This window comes from Stigmatopora nigra, chromosome 22 (genome assembly GCF_051989575.1).
Source record: "Stigmatopora nigra isolate UIUO_SnigA chromosome 22, RoL_Snig_1.1, whole genome shotgun sequence".
Classification (NCBI taxonomy): Eukaryota; Metazoa; Chordata; class Actinopteri; order Syngnathiformes; family Syngnathidae; genus Stigmatopora; species Stigmatopora nigra.
Window position 1 is genome coordinate 385703 of NC_135529.1, and position 23517 is coordinate 409219.

At 40.2% G+C, this 23517-nt stretch overlaps 3 protein-coding genes across 3 annotated transcripts; all 3 read left to right on the plus strand.

The window, feature by feature from the left end:
- Positions 1 to 2270: 2270 nt before the first annotated feature.
- LOC144215560 (hyaluronidase-like) lies at positions 2271 to 5971 on the plus strand. The gene is made up of 3 exons (XM_077744587.1): positions 2271 to 3194; positions 3288 to 3377; positions 4556 to 5971. Exons 1-3 carry the CDS (start codon positions 2271 to 2273, stop codon positions 5024 to 5026), a joined length of 1485 nt encoding a protein of 494 aa, XP_077600713.1. The 3' UTR covers positions 5027 to 5971.
- Positions 5972 to 9233: 3262 nt separating this feature from the next.
- LOC144215572 (hyaluronidase-4-like) lies at positions 9234 to 18687 on the plus strand. The gene is made up of 5 exons (XM_077744602.1): positions 9234 to 9371; positions 14354 to 14932; positions 15295 to 15702; positions 16202 to 16291; positions 17080 to 18687. Exons 2-5 carry the CDS (start codon positions 14387 to 14389, stop codon positions 17617 to 17619), a joined length of 1584 nt encoding a protein of 527 aa, XP_077600728.1. The 5' UTR covers positions 9234 to 9371; positions 14354 to 14386; the 3' UTR covers positions 17620 to 18687.
- Positions 18688 to 20089: 1402 nt separating this feature from the next.
- On the plus strand, positions 20090 to 23325 carry LOC144215694 (hyaluronidase PH-20-like). The gene is made up of 5 exons (XM_077744779.1): positions 20090 to 20156; positions 20518 to 20702; positions 20945 to 21679; positions 21801 to 21890; positions 22945 to 23325. The coding sequence occupies exons 2-5, from the start codon at positions 20532 to 20534 to the stop codon at positions 23272 to 23274; spliced, it is 1326 nt and encodes a 441-aa protein (XP_077600905.1). The 5' UTR covers positions 20090 to 20156; positions 20518 to 20531; the 3' UTR covers positions 23275 to 23325.
- The last annotated feature ends 192 nt before the right edge of the window (positions 23326 to 23517 follow it).

Sequence of the window (23517 nt, forward strand, 5' to 3'; positions counted from 1 at the left end):
GCCGTAGTTTGCCCGTGTCTGATTTAGAGTGTCAAATCAGCCTAACATGCATATTTTTGGAAAGTGGGAGGAAACCGGAGTACTCGGAGGAAACCTACGCAGGGCCGGGGAGAACATGCAAACGCCACACAGGTGAACATGACCTGGATTTTAACCCAGAACCCCAGAGTTGTGAGGCCACTCTGCACAGCTAACCACTCCGTGAAAGCAGTTTTTGTGTGTGCCACAAAGACTTTGTTTAAATCATAAGTTCTTTGGGGGTTGTTCCACCAAATTCCCATAAAATATAATTACCCTGATGAATAGCGCGAGGATTGAAATATTGCAAAATTCCATTCCCTTACGCCTCATCCGGATGTCGTCAGTGCTACAAACCGGTGTGAACTCTCAGTGTCTTCATTCTTCTTTTTTTGTGGTCTGGCGCTGCATGTCTTTCACTTTGGTTTTTGTGGGCCTGCGGGCGGTTGGCTGGACCCGCCGCACTCGGGCTGGGCAGCGCCAGAACAAAACCTCCTCCTTTTGAGGTTTTCCTCAACATGACGGAACGCTGTAATTAATTGCAGCTTTCCAGAAATGTTGGCATGTAACAAAGTAAAGTGTTGTCTTGGCCCAAAAGTGCTGGATGATTTGGAGATATGAGGTACATATCTCTGTTAATTAATTTAAAGTTAGACTTGTCACTATGTCACAGTTAGCCACTAGAACAGGGGTAGGGAACCTTTGGCTCGGGAGCCACATGTGCACTAGAAACTTTACACCATTCGGCCATTAATATTATCATGTGGTGCAGTTTTGTCCATGAACATTACCTTTTTTTCTGACCATAGATATGAGACTCAGCTTACATACTACACTACATAGTTCACGGTATAAAATTCTAAATATGGTGATTACATGTGTGATTTGATTAAATACTTTCCCCGAAGAGGCAACATTATTTATTCTTGTTGTTTTGCACATTATTATAAAGTATGCTTTGGTCTGTACTTTTTAGTTTTCATGGAATTGCATCAGTAGTAGGATTTTTTTAACTTTATTTGGCAGACTTCATTTTCCAGTAAGAATCCTTCTTCTATTACATCTTCCAACCATTATTGTCATCAAGAGATACGGGCTGCAAGCATGATTGAAAAAGCTCAAAGAGGAAGCGGCTCCAAGCTTCTTCCTCCGTTTTTCCCTCCTTGATATCCTTCGAGGCATCTCCATGTTTATCTTCATGACTTACTGGAAAAAGTGAATTACTTGCATATGAGCGAGATAAATGGATAGGCAGGATCTGAAGCCTCTTGAGGGCCTCCTACACAAGAAAAACCTGGCTGTTGTACATGTAAAATAAAATGCCAATGTGGTGAGGATCACATACTGCTGAGTGAGACCTCACACAAACTTTCATACACACTGTATGCTTCAAAGCTCTGTTTTAATAATGAATTCTTACTTTCATGACTTTTAGTTGGCAATGATTCATTCCACCCTTACTGCCAAAAAGGGTCAAATTCACCCCAATCTCTACAAATTTGAGATGCTGTGAAGGTCTGCAATAACAACATTGTGTAAAAGTCAGGCTCCTTACTGTGGCTTGCTCCAAAATTATCAAGTCACATTTATTTATGTAGCCTTTAATCACAACAAAAGTCTGAAAAGGCTTCACAGGCCCACAATTGACATTTATGGCATCCATTGCACAGGAGTGAATATGGCCAACATATGATTTTAATTCAGATCCAAAGTGTAGCGTGAAGTCTTAAAGCGCGATTTGAACATTTTTCACATTCAGCCTTCCCAGTCAAATGTCTGTCTGTGTCTGGCACAACTAACAAGAGCAGCATGCTCGTGTTTGCTGGTAAATGATGACAAAAGCAAAACAGAAAACACAGCAAAACCATAATGGTTATGCTGGTAACCAACTATCTGGCTTTCGGCCAATTATAAGCAGGGTGATGAGGTTATGTCTCATGTTGTCAAAAGCAAAACAACGATGTTTGAATTTTATGAAATGAAATTAAAATCTCTGCAAAAGAGATTAAGTAACAACCCCAAATTTAAATGAAATTGATTTTTTGAGCCTAGTTTGAATGGTTTTCTCCAGCTAGCCATCCCCAATGTGGTTGTGTAACTGCAACACATAGTTCACCTTCATCATTCTCCTCATCATCATGTGTCCTCCATTTGATTATGTGTGCTCAATGAAGCCTCTAATGTGTCTGTTTGGGCTCCACGGGTCTTTGCCATGCACCCACTAATTGCCACACAACCAGGATCGGGGGCACATGGCGCCTACGGGTCTCCGGATACTAGTGTTGAGTTTGTGGGTGAGTGCCGGAGCTCAGGGAGATGCGCCTAAGCCGGCTAGAGTCCCCATCATCCCTCACAGGCCTTTCGTGGTCGTCTGGAATGCTCCCACTGAGTCGTGTCGTCTCCGTTTCCGAGTGGACTTGGATTTGAGCGTCTTTGACATTGTGGCAAACCTCAACGAAACCTTGAGCGGACCCAACGTGACTATCTTCTACCACAGCCACCTGGGTTACTATCCATACTACACCAATGCGGGCTATCCCATCAATGGCGGACTTCCACAGAACCAGAGCATCTCCAAACACCTGAGCAAGGCCCGCAATGACATTGACAAATTGATCCCTCACAAGGATTTTCGAGGTTTAGGAGTCATCGACTGGGAGAACTGGCGACCCCAGTGGGTACGCAACTGGGGCGGGAAGGACATCTACCGCAACAAGTCAAAGGAACAGATCCGTAAATTTCACCCCAACTGGCCAGAGAGCAAAGTGGAGAAGGAGGCAAAGGAAAGCTTTGAAAAATCCGGACAGGCATTTATGAATATGACTTTAGCCTTAGCTGAAGGTCGCCGTCCGAACGGCTTGTGGGGCTTCTACTTATTTCCCGACTGTTACAACTATGGCTATAAACAACACCCGCAACGCTACACTGGCGAATGTCCCAATGTGGAACACGTTCGAAACGACCACCTGATGTGGTTGTGGAAAGAGAGTACTGCTTTGTACCCATCCATCTACCTGGACTATGAGCTGAAGTCATCAACCAATACTGTCAAGTTTGTCCACTACCGGGTAAAGGAGGCCATGAGAATTGCTTCAATTGCAAGGCCAGACATCACCCTGCCAGTTTTCGTCTACTCCAGACCCTTTTACGCATACACCTTTGTGGTTCTTTCAGAGGTAAATACTTTAGGCAGTCTCAGGTATCACAGTGTCTGCCAGACACATTCTTAGAGTTGGAGAATAAATGTTCCTTTCTCTATTTTCTGTCAGAGCGACCTGGTGCACACTATAGGTGAAAGTGCTGCCCTCGGAGTGTCTGGCGTTGTCCTGTGGGGTTCGTCTGAGTACGCTCGATCACAGGTAATAAAATTAATGAAGGGATTATAGCCTACGATCAGATAAATTGTGATTAATATTTTAACCTACTATTTTTTTAAACTAGAGACCAATAGTACAATATAACTACATTCAGACTACTGATTGTAATCAATGACTGATCTTTATATGTGGCTTTACAAGATGCAATTTATATTTTTTTATTGGTGTAATAAAGTGATACACATGCACAGCTCACTACAATAAGGGTAACACTATATCTGATTGACAATATTATTGCAGGAATTCTGATTTCAGGTCACTGGATTGTTCAAATTCTGAAATTCATAAACATTCCATGATTTAATCCCACATAGGACAGTTGGCTGGAACTGATATAAAAAAAAATATCCAATTTCACTTGGCTTATTCAGAGTTAGAGGACAAAATATTTGATTTAGGTGATTTTCAATTGTGGTCTGGATGAAGTTTTAAGGAATGAACAATTCCATATTTTGCAGCTGCATTCAATATAATACAAGTAATGATTTAGGAAAGAAAAGCAGTTATTTGAGACAATGTAGGTTTGGTTTGTTATGTGGCCTTGAAATTCAATACCCCTCAGGAAGGAAAAAGTTTTGCTTTTTCAACTTCTTGGCTTTATTCCTTTTTGATAGAAATACACTTTCAAATATATTGTCTATTGTACTACCTCAGGGGTGCGTTATGAAACGCACCGGAGGAAAAACTTGTTGTGTTAAATGGAACATGTGCTCTCTCAATTTGAAGCTAGATAATAATCTCCATGGCATTCATGTCTAATGTTACAAATGTATATCTGATAATAGAATATCACTATTACCTCTGTAACTCAATTAACCTTCAGCACACATTTCTGGTAATGCTTCTGCCACTCACTCGCGGAATATTGACAGATGAACCTTAAGTACCGGTAAGGAAATGTTACACTACATAAGAAATATACATTTGAATATATGGAATTGCAATCTATCAATTACTATGCAAATAAAATTTGGAATACGACTACTAGCAAACTGAGGAAGCATTTATAGATGCGTACTCAAGAGAATCAGCTTTTAAAGTAAAGTTTTGTGAGAGTTAATGTATTACATCGGAGAATACTGTACACGAAGATGTATAGTGACCAAGTAGTCTAAGTATTAAAAGATGTTTACGGTATTAACTGACACTTTTTTGCGCAGAGAAACTGTCTGACAGTGAAGAAATACATTGACGGCCCACTGGGCCATTATGTGATCAACGTCACATCTGCTGCCAAGCTATGTAGCAAAGCACTTTGCAAAAAGAATGGTCGCTGCATCCGTAAGAGCCTGGACTCGGGTGCACACCTGCACCTCAACCCACGATTCTTCAGCATCCGGCGGAAGGCGTCACCGTCAGGCTCCAAATTCCACGTCAGCGGCCACCTGGACCACCAGGACATCCTGGACATGAAGCACAAGTTCACCTGCCAGTGTTACCAAGGTTGGACTGGCATCCACTGCGAAGTGCCCCAGACGGTGGAGCCCAAATGGCCTTCTGGACACCACCCTGGCCTTCAGCTTGACAGTCTGCTGGGGGACTTACTGATCCTCTTCTCAGTTCACTTTTCCTGCCTATGCATCACTTCGCTTCTGGCCATCTGTCTTGTCATCAAGTGTCTCTTTGTCTAAACCGCCTCTCACATTGAAGTCACTTCCTTGTAGCTCATCTTACACTGCCACAATTCACAAAACTGGAAAGTCCCAAATTTTGTTTTCATTCTCTATGTTGAGGGAAATGTATGTATGACTACAAAGAGAAATCTGACATCACATAACAATGAATGGACAATAATCTAATTGACCGCATCCTGTTTTTGACTGATCTTTCAATCACCCAGAGAATAATGGTTACAGTGATAATGTAATATAACCTCACCTTCTATAAGAAAGAGTGTACTATATTCTTTCATTTGTTTTTTCCACTCATTAATAATCAAAGACTGGCTTTTCTTCCACAAAAATAACGTGTTATTGACATCCAAGCTTTTCATATGCATATATTAGTTATTTCAAACGACAGTTACCTGACTTTATCATGTAATCAGTACCAACACATAATAATACCTTTATTTTTGCAATGAAGTAATTAAACTTAAGTGCTCAGGTTCCACTTTTAAAATCGACTTTTAACAGTATCTTAGTCGCCATGCATTTGCTTAACATTTCCAAATTTTGGAGTAATGTACACATTAACAAATGTGTATGGTAAGAGATGGAAATTACATGTTATTGAAAGAGATGTCATTGAATTAATAACATTTTAATTCATAGAAATATGTCATTCACTGAGACAGTAGTTTTGTGAGTGTCCTGCCTACTTTCCTAAACATCGATGAAAAAGAGGGAGCGGGTCAATTGAGTGAGGTTGAAGAATCAGCAAATATCTGAGAGCCGATGTCAGCATTATCCTCCGGTGAGTGACAGCCAGGAAAATGAGTGACCTCATTGAAAGTTGACGTCAATCAAAGTGAGCTCACGAACTAAACTTAATTCTGGTTTTCAAGGCGGCTTTTATTGAGTGTAGACAAACAAAAGTCAAACACTTGCAATTTAAACAACCAGACTTCTCTTAAATGACCATAATTAGCTTTTTTTCTAAGTCACATTGTAAAAAACTGAAAGTAGATTTTGAGGTTTAAATCTGGTTGTTAGTCATCAAATGGTCAAAGTGTCATGATGCGTTAGTCCAAAAAAGCAACACAGTAATGGTCAATGCATGTGGTGGTGTGTTTGTTTCATCCCAAAGCCACTTTAAAGCGCCCAGAGTAGTCTGGAGAATGTTGAGCTTGAAGTCGTTTGAGCCAACATTTTAGACATTTTTCACATATTTTCAGCATCTCACTCAGTTTGGCAAAAACGTAAAAAGCACCATTGCACTATTGAACATGAACATTTTAACTTCAACTTTACTACTCTAGAAATAAACCATGTGGTCATGCAAGAAAAAAAATAAAAGGCAGAAAAGCATTTCATTTAATTGCTTGCTGTGTCATTGTATGTTTCTTTTCTTTTTTTAAAAATATATATAGAGTGCAGTTCGGTGAACAAGTGGTTATTGTGTCGACCTCACACTTCTGGGGTCGAGGGTTTGATCCCAGTTCGGTTTTGACAGTGTGGAGTTTGCATGTTCACCCCTGGGCTTGCATGGACTTTCTCCGGGTAGTCAGTTTTCCGCCCACACCCCCAAATCATACAGCGTAGACTGGCTGAATACTTTAAGACAAGAAACCTGGGGGAACATTTTTTTACATAAAAGTGAGTGGAAATGTCTGAAGAATCAACACCAACATATAAGTCTTGGAAGTGTGAATATTCCAGTAAGTTCAAGCGAGTGCAAGAAGAGCAATGAGGCTGGCATAATGGCTGCTCGTTATACATCAGTTGGTTTAGCATCAAAGACACTTCTCAAGAGCCAGACCCCCCAAAACATGGCAGCTCAAACAAAAACATGGCAACTTTGCAAGCGTTCAGAAATGGAAACCGGTAGGGGAAAAAATGAAAAGATGTTCTTTTATGTGTTGGTTGGCATGACAACAGTGAGAAGACAAAAGTAAACCACGCATTTCCTGAAAATACTTTTTGTGCTTCTGTGTTTTATTTAATTTCAATCTTCAACCCAATGTGAGTTTTTAAAGCCAAGTTTAATTTGAATTCATTAATATATATATATATATATATATATATATATATATATATATATATATATATATATATATATATATATATATATATATATATATATATATATATATATTCGTACTGTAGTAACAATATGATGAATGATTATATTTTGCTGTAAGTGAAAACGACAGTTTTAACATGGCCAAACATGGATAGAAAAAGCTATTTTTGAGAGCTGAAAATGATCAATCTTAATGCAAAAAAACCCTTTTTCTCTCTCATGAACAGAAAAGGGATCACATTTTAAAACTTATGGCTTAGGCTTTCACTTTTTTTGCAGCTGTCCGCAAAATTCATAGCTAATAAAAAAAAGAAAATAGTGCAATGATTGGAGAAAACTTGAAATGGGGGCAATGACGAAGATGTTCTAAATGGGAAAAGCTCACTGAGCTGTAATGTAAACTTTGTGACCTGTGTTCAACCTTCGACTCACGAGCCAAAAATTAACTTCTGGCAAATTCAATTCGCGTAGATTGTGGTCCCGCACCGATAGAAGTGCTCATAAACAGCAGGCCTAGCGTCTCCTCATACAGCTCGTCTAGAGCAGAAGTTGTTGTAACGTGATCCACATGTGGGAAAAATGGCAACATCATGGAGGGAGTAAATGCTTTCACCCTCAGAGGGGGTGGAAAAGAACGTGCAGTTACCATCTCACATAATCTCCAGGCTTTGAGAGACGTTACAGGGGTCGCCTACACGCCGAGACTTTTGACTTGGCAACGTCGCCGCAAAAAATTTGCGGCGTATTCAGCAGCAGCGGTGGCGCGGAGATGTCGGCCGACGCGTACGCTGACTCTTTGGCTCCAACGTGGCGAGGCCCAGGCGGCGGGCCGTGTAATTGTCCCCCAAAATGAATAGATGTCCAGAATGTGGTCTGCAGCTCATGCTTCTGAATGCATACATACATCTTCTGTGTCCGCTCCACATAAAGAAACAACACGTTTTCTGGTATTCAGCAAAAAAAGCTGCTCGCTGTCACAACATACGACTAAACTCCACAGCCATCATACTTTTCCCACGTACACATATTGGGAAACATTATAAACCTCAGACTGACAATGACTTTGGGAAAGTTGTCGCCCAAGAAAAGAAATGAAGAACTGATGTAATTGCAACAACAAATCAAATACTTGTTGAGCACAACATTGGTTGAGTGTGATCACCTCACAGTTCTGAGCTCTTGGGTTTAATTCCCAGTGTGGATTGTGAACATTCTCCTCATACCTATGTGGGTTTTTTTTAATCCTGTGTCCTCATAAGATTCATGATTGATGGAAATGCAATACATTGTTCAACATTGGCATCTTTAAAATGACAGTTTCTTGGGAAAAATGGGTTCAAATATCTGATCTTTCCACAACAAATAAGTCAAAAACATCCAAATTATGAATAAAAACTAATCAAATCAAATTTCGAGAGACTGTCACATCAAAAACTGAACATATGAACTGCACATATCTCAGTCTTTAACATACAAACACAAGCAAAATTCAGCACATTTTGCACAACTATCAACAGAGCGATTGACAAAGGGAGAAATGCAGTGATTAAAAAGGAATTATAACATTCAGATGAGCCAGTACAATATTTTAGATCGGGGGTTCCCAACCACCGGTCCATGGACTGGTACCACTCCAGGAGCGACCTGGTACCGGTCCATCAGAGAAATAAATATTAACTCCCTCCTAATTGAAATGAGAAGAGTTTTTTGTCGTTTTGTCCGTTGTCCGTGCACCATTAACCACACACACACACACACACACACACACACACACACACACACACACACACACACACACACACACACACACGCACACACAAAGACACACATTGTATTAAATTGTTGCCCTCCCCTTAAGCCAGTGCACGAGCAAATAAGAAGAGCTTTACTCGGCGCAGCTGTTTTTGACCAATTAGTAACCTCGTGTCCGATGCACTCACATCAAATTTTTCAGTTCAAATAAGTTTTTGTTACACCTGTAGGAAAATGAAAACACCTGAAAGTTTAGGTAAATGAATATTCAGCGGTCTGTCAACACACTGCCACGTGCTGGTTGGAGTGTGAACTGCATGAGATGTTTTTTTTCTAACCTCTCTCTCTCTCCCTCAACGTAGTGCCAATGTTGCTTGCTCCCTCCGTTCCTCACTGTTTTGCCTCACGCCTTCCTCCTCCTTCCCCGTTGGCGCTATAAAACCCAGAACAGCGGGTTGTCATTCACACACTGTTAGATGAGAGGAATGAATTTGGGGGCAACATGAGAGAAAGCAAGAGAGAACTGCCTCTCATATACAGGTGAGTGATCACTGTGGGTCGGGGGGTCATTTAGGGTAAAGATGCCTATGTTTTGTTGTTTTTGTTCTGCTTTTGTTTATCATGTGCTCTATTTTGGGAATGCCGGCTGTCACGGTACAACTGAAAGAGGGTGGAATGTTCACTGCAGGAATGCTGGCTCACCCTTTTTTGTGTTTTAAAAGGCTAAAAGTGGTACTTTTTAGGGGTTTGTTTTTAGAGCTGAGACATTTAATGGTGCAATTGTGGTGATGACTGACATGGGCTGAGGTCACATAAGTGGCGACACAGGTGGCATGTAGGGAAGTTGCCTGGAGAAGTAAAATGACAAACTCATTCATTTTTTTACGTGAAAACTCCTAAAAGTGGTAATAAAAAAGAAATGAAACGAAAGGAGGCTTGTTTTCAAAGCAGTTGCATATACTGCCACTATAATATAAGATATGACTAACAATGCAAGAGTGATGCAAAACATCTGGAGTCCCTTTAACAAATTGAACACTTGGAACATGAATCTACATAAATCTCTGCCAGTGTGGAGTTTTAAATGATCACTTCTTCAACTTACTAAAAATTCACTATGTCCCATCATTGTTGAGTTAATTTTCAAACAAGCTAGTGTTGGTTTTGGTTTGTTTTTTTTTAAACTTCATTTGAATGAATTCCTTTTTACTTTACTTTGTACATCATAATTTTTACTTTAATGATGATTGATGAGTGTTCATACTTTAGTCCTTTTTTTCTGTTTATTTTTCATATGTACTGTTAACGGATGCACTTTTTTATATGTATCGTATATTGTGCTGACCCGGTCCATCTGTCAAATTTTTAAAGTCAATGTGGCCCCAGGGCCGAAAAGCTTGCCCATCCCTGGCCTATATCATGCTTTGGAGGGAAGTATATTTGTGGGATTTCCACTATTTACATTGCTGTGGGAAGCGGTTGAGTTTTTCTCCATAAAATGTCATTAAACTTGGCTCGAGTTGGGAAAAGACAGACAAGGCCATTTAAGAGTTTAAGAATGATTTATGACAATGTTGCCCATAAGCACTTTTCAACATCTTGTAGGAAGTTTGGAACCTTGGTGAGAACTCTACATTTTCACACCATCCAAGTGTCCTAATGTCTTTGTCCATGTAGTCAATTTTGTATTTGTGGTGCTATTGTATCCGTTCCAACTTCCATGATTGGATACTCGAGGAAAGAAGTGTGATTTTGGAAGGTGTTTCAGTGACAGATGGTGTGTTGGAAGCATGCTATGAGTTTTTTTTCCTTCTATGTTGCAGTTTTTTAAAAGATGAAATAATAATAGAAAGATAGCAATAGGTGTAATGCGTAGGAATAATATATTTTTTTTTATGAGTTATCCAATGTCAAAAATTTTAGAATTATAAATAAATAACAATAATAATAATCCATTAAAAAATCATTACTATAGATTTTTTTATCTCTCACTCAAAAGCTTTGCTGATCTTCAATCCAATGTTTTCATTTAAGCTGTCTATTGAGCATTGCAGTGGTTTTCAAACTAGATATTTGCAGATAAATTTGGCAAGACTGTTGAAAAACTTGATCCATTGGGTCTGGAACATATCTTACATGATAAAGGGCGGTTGAGAATACACATACTGGCATTGGAAAACATTCTCCATATCCTAAATGGTCTCAAATCGGGAATTCCCAACCAGTCTTTGGCTGTCATCTGTTTTTAGACTAATGTCAATGACTTTTGCTGCAGCTCAGTGAAGAGTCCAAAAGTCTATTAAAGCAACAACCCCCCGTACCCTCCACCCCCGTCCCCCTCCCCTACTTAAGCAGCCTGGCAAGGGGACGATCCAAAGCTCCTGGCAAAGCACTTCTGAAATTCACAAAATTTTCCAGTAGAGACAATCAGACGGCGTCGCTCCCTCTCTCTCACGTCAATCTGTTGAACAGGGAGAGCCCACAAAAACCGCAAGCGGCAACAAACGCTTGCTAATCACTTCCAGGCTGACCAGGAGGTTCTTCAAAGAGGTTGCCTTACCGGCCTATTTCTTTTATGACCTTGACATTAAGCCAAAATGTAAATACGAGATTCCAGGCCAGGTTATGTGTTGTGTGAGCATCAATTGTTCTGCTAATATATCCCATTATAATTTGCATATACACATTTAAAATGACATCAATAGTGCATCAAACAACAAATGAAATGGTTTTATTATAATTACTATAGTTCTTAAATGTGCAAAAAATGGCGTTTTGCAATTATAACCAGAAATTAGTAATAAAAAACACATTAAAAAGTTGTTTATGGAAATATTTTTTAAAACCCCGTGTGACAAAAATAATAATAAAACAACAAATCCAAATGTATAAGCCATAATGAATAAAATATATGCCATACGTATAAATATGTAAATCTAATTGAAAAAAAATAAAGCTTCAAAATAAAAAAAATTAAACGATCTTTCTTTGTTTAGTTATATAAAAATAAATCTGGTAACCCCACATTGTAAACTCTTTGAAGGCATTAGGCGTCCAATTCATTTCAACCGGAATGTCAAAAATCGCTTCTAGATCCTAACAGTTGAAATAGATTGGACATCTCTTGCTGGCAATATTATATTATCTATATAAATGTCCCTCATATCTAACTACCACAATACATACTCTCATAACTGAGTTATGCAAACGATAACTTTGAATAGATCTCCACTGCAGGGACCACTGCCCCCTGAAGAAAAGGGTTAGCCAGATTTGAGTAAGAAGAATTTAACTTGGCGAATGGAGGTAATAGTTTCTCGCAGCACTCCCCATTCTTAACCTAAGATCATTTCTATAATGATTGCAGCTTAAAAGCTAATAAAGAAAATCTCTCCTGAAACGAAACACCCTCTTTCAATGAAACCAATCAAAAAAATTCCATAACCCAGATGGAATATGTCAGAAAAAGTAAAGGAAGTAACCGCCTTGGATGGAAAGTCCGTTTAAGGAGGCTCCCCACTTCCACATGGACTTCCTGGCCTTCCCCATGAACTCTTTTCCTTACGACTGGCTTCCTGATGGAGGCGCACAAGGACGGATGTTCACACCACGGAGGACTCAAGGCTAAATAGGCGTCGTGGGCGATATGTCTGGCGAGTCTGATGGCGTCAAACCGCAAGGAGACTCTTGGCGGGACTGTCTGTCATTGAGGCTTCAATTCTGGGCAGAAGAAGTTGTCTTTTCATTCTGGATGTCACATCACTTTCTCAGTCTCGGACATGCAAGCTTGTTGTCCAAACAGTTACTGATGCAATATTTTGGTTTCCTTGACACCTCAAAACTAGAAAACAACAAAAGCAAGACCAGTTATGAGATTTGGATGGCGAAATAATAATGCTCAGATATATAATTAAGAATGTAACACTCACTGACTCTGACCACATGGCTCGAGTTGAACGTCAATGTCCTTTTTATATGGCTCATCCTGCTCACTCCATAAACCGCATCATCTGCCATTACAGAAAATCCTTGAATTAAGTAAAATCCCTGATATAAAAATAACCAATTTAAGTCCTTCACATTTTTTGCAGCATTGGAGGTGCTTATGATTTAACCCACAGATCTCCATTACTATATTGACTTCTTTTTACTTTACAGCAGTTTTCCACAAAATTCTTGCCTGTATTGGCACTTTAGTTTCTGCATGGGTCTAAATACTTTTGTCTAAAGGGCACTGTTTATTTTTCTCCACACATTTAGGTGTCCCAATAGTAGTCGAGTGTGTACTGGTACTTTATATCCAATTACATTTGCCTTTTCCAGAGTCTATTCAGTTTACATTGCCATCAATATAATTTTCAGGTTTCTATTTCTACATTCTACATTTTCATCATTTATCATTTTCTGAGGCTATCTTAAGCCTCTTTAGTATGTCTCCAAAAATGAAACAGCTTAAAAAGCAGTACTTTATGGCCCAAAAAAACTCTTCCTTTAAGATTCTAATCTGATGTTCTGCAGAGTGCCAGATGAGTTGTAGTCAGACTGTCTAAATTCTTCCAGATTTGACTTCCATAAAATCCTCTTTTGGTGCCCTCTAAGAGTGTTTGTTTTCATCATGCTTTAGTAGTGATTCTCCCTGCAGACATTTCACTCTGTTATTAAAATTCTCCAAAAGACAGTCAGGACTAAGGAATCATCTTAGGAATTTTAGGGAACACACATTAAGGACATGTTACTGCAAAGCATAAGTCTTAATTTAAGTATATTTCTCGCTATTTTATTTTAACCTGGAAAAAATGCATATACATTGGAATAACAGGATTACAGTGTTCCACAAAAATGCTTTATTTGTATACAAATTAATTCTGTGGAAAAAGACAGAAAAGCACAGTAAGTAAAGAGGGCCCCAGGAGTGATTTGAACCAGAAGGAATTCTCCGTTTTGTTTGGCCATAAGCTGAAGTTAAGTTATGAATGTTTTAACAGGATGAAGTATCTTGTTAAAATGTGAAAATCTCATAAAAGGGTGACAGTAGTCACATTTGACCATTAAACTTATATTATAAAGTGTCATTAAACATTTTCAGCATATGGCTCCCACTGAAAAATGACCCTATTTACTAATAAGCACAACTAAAAGACTTCAATTTTCCCCAAAGTGTGCCTTATAATGTGATGCGCCTAATATATGGATCAATATTAAATAATCATTGCATGAAATTCCAGCTCCATGTATACCAAACACAATCTCCTACTACTATGGTGTTTAGTAATCTAGTGCGCCTTATGTATTATTATGAAAGGCCATTCATTGATGGTGCGCCTTATAGTGCGTAAAATAAGGTAGGGAAAAATAACAGAAAAACTTGTTTCAAGAGATGTAACGATTTCATTTGCTCTTTTGATCAGCATTGCCAAAAAATAATTTGTATCTATGAGGAAACACAGTCCAGAAACGTTATTTTACTGAATCAAAATACCCATGCAGAGCCATTAATTAAACAATTCTTCTGTTTTCCTCAGAATGACTGAAAACCTCAGACTTTGAGCTCCAGCATGCCCGCGGGGCCGGCGGGTGCTTCATCCTTCACGCAGCCCGTTGTCCTGGTCTTACTCACGGTTTCGCAGCTGCTTCTCCTCCTGGGCTCTTCCCTGGCCCAGAAGCCGGCCCGGCTGCCTCTGGTTGGCCGCAAGCCGTTCGTGGCCGCCTGGAACGCACCGCTAGACTTGTGTACCATCAAGTACAACGTCAGCGTCAATCTGGACCTCTTTCACATCCGCGGCAGCCCCCGTGCTGATTGGACCGGCCAGAACGTCACCATCTTCTACGCCAATCGACTTGGCTATTATCCGCGCTACACGCCACAGGGCGAGGCGGTGCACGGCGGAGTCCCACAGAATAGTAGCCTGGATGTACACCTGTTCAAGGCCTATCAGGACATCAAGCACTTCATCCCCGCCCAAGATTTCCGTGGCTTGGCCGTCATCGACTGGGAATTCTGGCGACCGCAGTGGAGTCGCAACTGGCACAAGAAGGATGTCTACCGGCGTATGTCGCGAGAGTTGACCGCCAAGGCCTACCTGAATGTGACAGCGGCACAAGTGAGGACCTTTTTAAAAACAAATTATCATACGGTACAATTTTCTAATGTTAGCCTACGATATTGTAATTTGCACCCATTGTGTGTAGAGGTTCATTTACACTCGGGGATCTAGGGACAATTTTGAGTGTCCAACCAGCCTATCTTGCATGATTTTGGGATGTGGGAGGAAATCGGAGTACCCTGAAAAAATCCAGAGAATCTCAGGGAGAACATGCAAACTCCACATTGTGGCTCACCTGAGATCGAACCCTCGATCCCAGAACTGTGAGACCCACGCGCTAAACACTCGTCCACCGAGCCGCGCTTCCATGAATATGATGCAAGAATTAATAAGAATGAATTGTTCTTGCATGCATTCAGGTAGAGGAGCTAGCACGGCGCCGCTTCGAGAAAAGCGCCCGAGCCTTCATGCAGCGTACGCTGCAGCTGGGCACACATTTGCGCCCCAACTGCCTCTGGGGCTTCTACCTCTACCCCGACTGCCACAACTACAACCTCCACGAGGATGACTACACCGGCCTCTGCCCGCTGCTAGAAAGTATGAGGAACGATGAGCTGCGCTGGCTGTGGAACAGCAGCACGGCTCTCTACCCATCGGTAGCCATACGCAAGTCACACACCAACAGCTTGGGCACCCTGCAATTTGCCCGCCACCGCATACGCGAAGCACTACGTGTGGCATCACTCACTTCCAAAGACTACGATATCCCCACGTATGTCTACTTGAGGCTGGGATACCGCGACGAGCCACTTACCTTCCTTACAATGGTAATAACCTTTGACCCAACAATCTAGGGCAATTTACCCTGTACCTCACAATTTTCTCAAAATTTGGGGTGTATTTGAAAAGTGATATATTACAGATATTAGGCTTTCAAACAGCCACCTGATGGTGTAGTGGTTCGCTTGCTTGACTTGGGGGCAGTCAAACATGGGATCGATTCCCACTTGGTGGAGGTATGATTGTGAGTGTGGGTGTTGAAAATTATAACTAGTCATAAAATATCATTACTCTTTGAGTGTTCTTGCATCCAATTACAAAATGACTTTGTGAGGGAACTACAACCCAAATGATTCAATAAGACGTGACTTGCGACCATTCCATCTAGTGATACAGTAAGATGTGTTGAATTTATTTCTTTTTTCCCCCCATAAAAATTTAAACAACACTAAAATACTTGGCTAGATGATAGTCAGATAAATGCTCAAGAGATGCATGATGTTGCAGATTCAATTTAACCCTGAACTTGGTGTATCTTCTCTGCAGAAAGATCTGGTTCATACCATTGGCGAGAGTGCAGCGCTGGGAACTGCAGGATTCGTCATCTGGGGTGATCTGAACCTCACTACATCACGGGTGAGGAACGCACTCATACCCATAATGCACTACAATTTGGCATCTTGGTGTTTTTAGGGCAAACGTGAAAGAGCGTTAGAAGAGATTTATATTCCACAACAATTTTTTTATGAAGTTCTAATGTTCCTTGAAATAAAAAGCACATTGTCTTTGTTGGTTAGTCACACATTTTGTCAACCAAGAGCCATTTTTCTATTTGACAGCTTTTCTTGCGGTGCCAGGAACACACACGCATGTTCATATGGTCTGATCTTTAGTTTTTTTTTCTTCTTATGTACATCAAAAAAAAAGTTTTGTAAATAAGTCAATCTTGTAGAAAAGCTTCTGTACCTTAAAAGAGAGCACTGTTTATCAAACTGCTAAATAATTACACCTTCCATTCATTTTTAATAGTATTTTATAGTCATGAGTCTCAAATGAGGTGAAGCCTATCCAAGTAGACGTTGGACATAGTTGCTAAATAATGGCAGGATACATAGACAATGGAATGGTCGCCAGTGAATATTGTGATCCGTATAAACATAAATTGAACCAGTGAATGTCTGGGCCGCCGTGGACTAACAATGGAGCCGCCAGACAATTGCAGGGTGTGTATACACAAAACAATAGAAGATTCTTCATTCTATGTTAGGGTACAATTAAGAAACAAATAGACTAGATTGTCTGGGGTGTCGCAGTGAAGGTAGATGGAGATGAAACAATGGACTGCTCACTATGTCACTGCATTCAAAAAAAGAAAGAATTAAATTTAGCTTGATGAATATTTCATTCTCTTGTTTTTCCTTTAGCATAACTGCACAAAGGTCCACTGGTTCCTGAAACACCGTCTGGGTCAGTACATCACCAACGTAACACGGGCTGCCGAGTTTTGCAGCGACTTCCTCTGCCAGAACAACGGACGCTGCGTTCGCCGTGACCCAGAGGCACGCCACTACCTCCACCTTAATGCCGCTACCTACAGCATTCGCCCTGCTGGGGGCGACGGAGACTTCACTGTAAGTGGGTGGCACTCCCCTCGAGACCTTCGATTGCTTGGCAAAGAATTCCGTTGCCATTGCTATGAGGGCCACCAGGGGGAACATTGCGATAGCGCCAACAAAGTGCAGGAAGATGATGATGGACCACCTGGAGGTGGCGAGGATGACAACCAGAAGGAGCGAATGAGGAATGAGTGGGAAGATGAGCAGAATGGAAGGGCTGTCGAAGGTCGTAGCGGTGCAATGCCCACCCTCGGCTCCTATGGTCTTTTGAGCCTCTTTATACTCCTGTTGAACTTTCGAGAATCACTCGAGACACTTGCGATGTTAACAGTGATGCTAACATGCTAACATTAGTAGATCAAGACACAGCTCATAAGAATGTAATCATGTTCACATTAACTCCAAAGTACATTGAAGATTGAACCAAACTTATTGAGAGAATCAAACATTTGCAGAAAGCTTCTTTTCCTTCGGATGTCTCATCTCATTCTCTGAACCACATTATCCTCATTGGGGTGACGGGGGGTGCTGGAGCCTATCGCAGTTGAGAGGTGGGGGACACCCTGTATCAGTGGCCTGCCAATCGCAGGGCACAATGAGACAGAAAACCATGCACACTCACTCGTTCCACCAACTTTAATACTGTTCACTAAAAACCCTTTAAAAATTATAAATGATACTAATTTTGAATGAAATATGTATGCAAAAGTATGAATGCATGCAAAAACAGAGGAATATATTAGAAAACTATTTATTAACCCATTAAAATGATGACAGCACACCGAACTAATGAAATTGAAAAAGCCCCTCAGTTCATACCTAAAAATGCTGAAGGACTTGGCCTGGCTCAGGTGCCAGGTGGCCACGTGGTGCTCCTCGTGGTGCATTCGAGGGCGCCAAGGCTGATGGGTGTCCACCCTGGCTTTAAAGTGTTGTGCAGATCATTATACTGATTATCTAGTGTGGGTGTTGCTGGAAGAAGGGGTAGAACTAGTGATTATGGCTTGCATGGTGGCTGCAGAAAGTGAACACTGACTATGGCATGCATTGCAGAAATCCCTTGTTATATTTATATGCTATACCTCTTTTGGTGTTTCATAACTTGGACAAATGATCATATTTGGGGACAATAATTTACATATGAAAGCATTTCGTAACCTGAAAGATTTGTAAGTTGGAGCATTTATAAGTAGGGGTACTACATTAGAGGTATCGTTAGAAGTACTTACTTTCCTGTCAATACTTGCATACTGAGCCCACTGGCGAGTTAGCTCATAGACGTTTGTATCTTTGAAAATGTAAGCTTCATTCATTTGATGGTGGTGCAAACGGTTTTGAAGCACACAAAACTGAAAACATCTATCAGTCAAAACATCTCTCTCTCATCATTTCTATTCTTAATTTTACCTTGACATTTACAAAAAACTATGTATTCATATATATATATATATATATATGTATATGTATATATATATATATATATATATATATATATATATATATATATATATATATATATATATATATATATATATATATATATATATATATATATATATATATATATATATATATATATATATATATATATATATATATATATATATATATATATATATATATATATATATATATATATATATATATATATATATATATATATATATATATATATATATATATATATATATATATATATATATATATATATATATATATAAAATAGATATAGTAGATATAATAAATATCTAATGTCAATGTAGCTGCAAAAAAACACTGAAAAGGGCGTCGAAATAGGCACATAGTTGAACTCAAGTCATGACTTGATACTTTTTTGTGGTGTTTGACTTCCTCTCTTCCAAAAATTGTAAAAAAAAAAAAGTATATGTGAACCTGTCAGTGTACCCCTCAAGGTTTATTAATGTTCTTTGATTAGATAGGCATGAAATTGTTGTCTTTTTACCAAAGAAACAAACTGGATATAAAATGCTTTTCTGTATTTACGCAGTAATGAACGAGGTGAAATATTGATTGTAACTTGCTCTGTCGTGAAGACTAACGAGAATATAGTGCAATATATTAAAAGAATATTCAACTGATTATTTCCCATTAGTTAGATTTAAAAAATATATATTTTTATTATACCCATTATTCTTGTTTTCTTAAGTTTTTATTGTTTCCTCCTTCATTCAGTCATTCATCTTCCAGATCCAAGTTAATATAGTCAACAAACATGATCCATTATTGTATAGGAAACTATTCAATGAGTCCTGTGCATAACTGCGAATTTAGGGTCCATGGTTGTGTAGTTCATTGTAAACTGCCAGAAATAAAGGAGAATTTTAAAAAATCCCAATAACTAACATAAAACTTTCTTATCAGAAGTACAGTAAGTTTTCTTCTGTATCTCAAATGCTAGCAACAACCTTTAAAAAACAAGCAAAAAAAACTGTCTGGTTTAACATATAGCACTTGATTGTCATGGATGTTTTATCTTAAACAGGTTTTTATCTCTAGTGGTGACGAATCAACTGCAACAATAACTGTTTATGTTTTTATAATGTCATGTTTGTGGAGTATAACGTGCAGCACATGAATGTAAATGCACTGCAAATAAACTATGTCTGCAATTATACCTAAAAATGTTTTTTATCTACAAAAAAGTGTCATCATATTTAATGTAAATGGTACCAAGTGTCCAGTCTTGTTGTGGCTAGGTTGAAGAAAAGAGGAAGATATTCTAAACCAACACCAGATGGACGATAACTGATAAAAACAAACAAACTTGGGGCTAGATGACTAAGTGGCCTAGTGTTTCCTGATTTTCAAGAAAGGCAACAGAAAAGCAGACTAAACTTCATAATTGATGCAACGGAGAGACGCAGGTATGAATTCATTTCAGCATCGGCCAAATCAATCACATATTATGATGGGCGATTTATTCAAAATATTAATAGTTTTATAGCACAGCTTTTTAAAAAAAAAATCTGATTGACTGGGGTCATTTATAAGGACTTTTGTACTTGCTTTCACGTTGTATTTGTTCCAAAATGGGATCAAAGTATAGTTTTATACTATTTTTACATGCATACAATAAAGGGAAATGACTTATAGAACTTGTAATGCCATCCAAGCGGATCTATCAAAAAAAATTATATATATCCAAAGGCATTTTTGTGTAACTGTTTATATTCAGCATCCCACATGCAAATGTGAGGACGTAAAATTGTTGTCTTCTTCACTCAGCTTGGTAAATCAAAATGTTCCTTCAATACCTGTCCTACATAATCCTGAGCTTCACACCTCTGGCAGCCACCTTGCCACCCAGCGAACCTCCCCTGATCCCCAGGCACCCCTTTATCACCGTGTGGAACGCCCCCACCACAACATGCCAGCGGCTGGACATTCCACTGGACACTGAAGCCTTCCAGGTAGACTACAGAACGTTTAGAAAAATCCCCAAATTCACTCTCTTTCAAAATACAGTTAATAAAAAAATAGCTTTTTCATAAAATTATGTCTAATATTTTGTCTACATTTCATGGCAAATCGCAACTGTTCCATCTTCACATCTCACAAATTTGATTATTTCTAGAACTTTTCAAGTATATACCTGCCCAACTACACTGTTTAATCGCTTCATGAATCTCCCTTTGGTCATCAATACTTCCAGGCAGTGACCACGCCAGCCGCAGTTCCAGGTCAGTTCCTCACCATTTTCTACGAAAGCCGCCTAGGCTTCTACCCCAAGATCGATCCAGTGAGGCGTATTTGCCGAGCGGGTGGTGTTCCACAAAGCGGCAACCTGACGGCACACCTGCTCAAAGCGAGGCAACAAATTGACCGTTACATTGCTGAGGATGAAACCCCTGGCCTCGCTGTCATCGACTGGGAGTCCTGGCGCCCTCTCTGGACCCATAACTGGGGATCCAAGCGGGTCTATCAAAAGCTGTCAATCGCCAATGCTTTGCATGACTCCCCATTCTCATCCCTAAAGAAGATTTCCCTGCAAGCTGCGGATCAGTTCCAGAGGGCGGGGAGAAACTTTATGGAGAAGACCATTGAGCTCGGAGTGAAGGAGCGTCCAAGTCGTCACTGGGGGTTCTACTTATTCCCCATTTGCCACAACTATGACTGGGACCGGCCCAATTATACAGGACGGTGCTCGACTAAAAGCCGAAAGCAGAACCAGGATCTAATGTGGCTCTGGGAGCACAGCACTGCACTATTCCCATCAATATACCTGCACCCAGCCTTGAAAAACTCCCCCCAGGCGGCACTCTACGTGCGGTATCGCGTCCGCGAAGCCCTGAAGATGGCGGCGCTAACCAAGCGGTCGTCTGTAGTGCCTACCTATGTCTACTCTAGACCCCTATATCGAGGCCAGAATCAATATTTTGAGACACCGGTAAGTCTCAATGCTTTAAATACTTTGACACAGCTTGTTATCTACGGCAATATTCTGGTAATGCTTTAACTTTCTGGTTTAGATGGTAGTTAGTAACAGTAGTATTTGACTGACTTTCCAGACGGACCTGGTGAGCACAGTTGGTGAGTCAGCCGCCCTGGGGGCTGCTGGTGTGGTCATGTGGGGTGGAAGGAAAGACTACAATAATAAGGTAACCATCATTTAAAAAAAATAACAACAACAAGAAACAACCACTTGACAACCAGCTTGACTAAACAAAAATGACTGAGATATTTATCCTTCGCAATACGTAAGACAAAACAAAATGAAAAACCTCAGATGCAATCATGCAGAAGTGCTGCACTCGTCTAGTCTACAGTCTAGAGCACGGGTATTCCAACTTTTTTGCTCCTTTTCTATCCACGTTTCAAGAAGTCAACTTTCAACGATCTATCTTTTTGACAGGCCACTGACTAAGCTCAGCAATTAAATAATGACATACGTCGCATTACACTCTATCAACATGTATGGGAGCTTTAGCAATTCAAACTAAATCTTACTGTGGACACAACCAAATTCATAAGAGCCGAACTAAGGAAATCAACATTAGAGGAGGGATTAAAATGTAATTGTTGTGCGATCTACCTATAGTACCTTATGGGATCCCCTGGTCTAGACCATCTCTTCCTGTTTTTAATTGCTGAAAAACACAACTTTTATTCTGAGTAATTTGAGAGGCAACTGCACCACCATTTATCTCGGCAATTGTCCATCAAGTAGTCTATGATGGGCAGCTTTCAACTGGTGGTCACCTCCCTAATATACACCCCTGGCTAGAAGTTTAGAGGCCGCGGGTGCCGATTGGTGACCAGTCTGTTGTTCATCCAGATGTGCCCTGGTCTTATAGACTGGTGATCGGTTGTTTTGTTGTCTTTATGTGGCAACAAGCTAGTCATCTGTCACTACTGTGACGTGAACTAGAACCCTGGTGTCAAAGTGGTGGCCCCGCGGGCCAAATCTGGTCCGCTGCATCATTGTATATGGCCCGAAAAAGTAAAAGATGAGTTCCATTTTTTTTTTTTTATGATGAAGGCTATTTGGAAGACATAATGACCCCTAGATGAAATCGACACTACGACAATAAATGAGTTTCACATCCCTGACCTGGAAAATGTGTCAAATGAGGCTTTCAGGTCAAATTTCATGATGAATCTCAAATTGCATTCAATGTAACTTCTCTACTTTTCTCTCTGGGCCTCATCCAGGCTTCCTGCGAGTCACTGTCCAACTACCTAACGTCCACACTCAACCCGTACCTGGTCAACGTGACAGCAGCGGCCATGTTGTGCAGCCAGGCCTTGTGTCAAGGGCGTGGCCGTTGCGTGCGGCGTTATTCCAGTTCTTCTGTCTATCTTCACCTGGATGCCAGCCGCTTCAGCATCTTGCGGGCAGACAGGAAGTATATGGCAGTGGGACTCCCTTCTGCCCAAAACCTGGATGCCTGGGCCCAAAACTTCACGTGTCAGTGCTACGCCAGGCAAGAATGCACGCCGAATCTTATGCCACCCACTGGCATCCAGGTTATCAAAGTCTGAAGTGGGAAATAAATGTGCTTAGCAAGATGAAATAAACAGCATAAGAACATACGACCCCAATCGTTATTGTCGTAAATGTCATTGACACACATTGAGCATTCCAACAATGCGCCTGTGGCAAGGAGAGACCATTTTAATTGTTAATTTAGACAAAAGTAGAACAGGGGTGGTAAATATGTAGATTGCGGTTTACAAAATGCATCACCTTTAGGTCACATGATAGTAAAATTTGATGCCCCCATT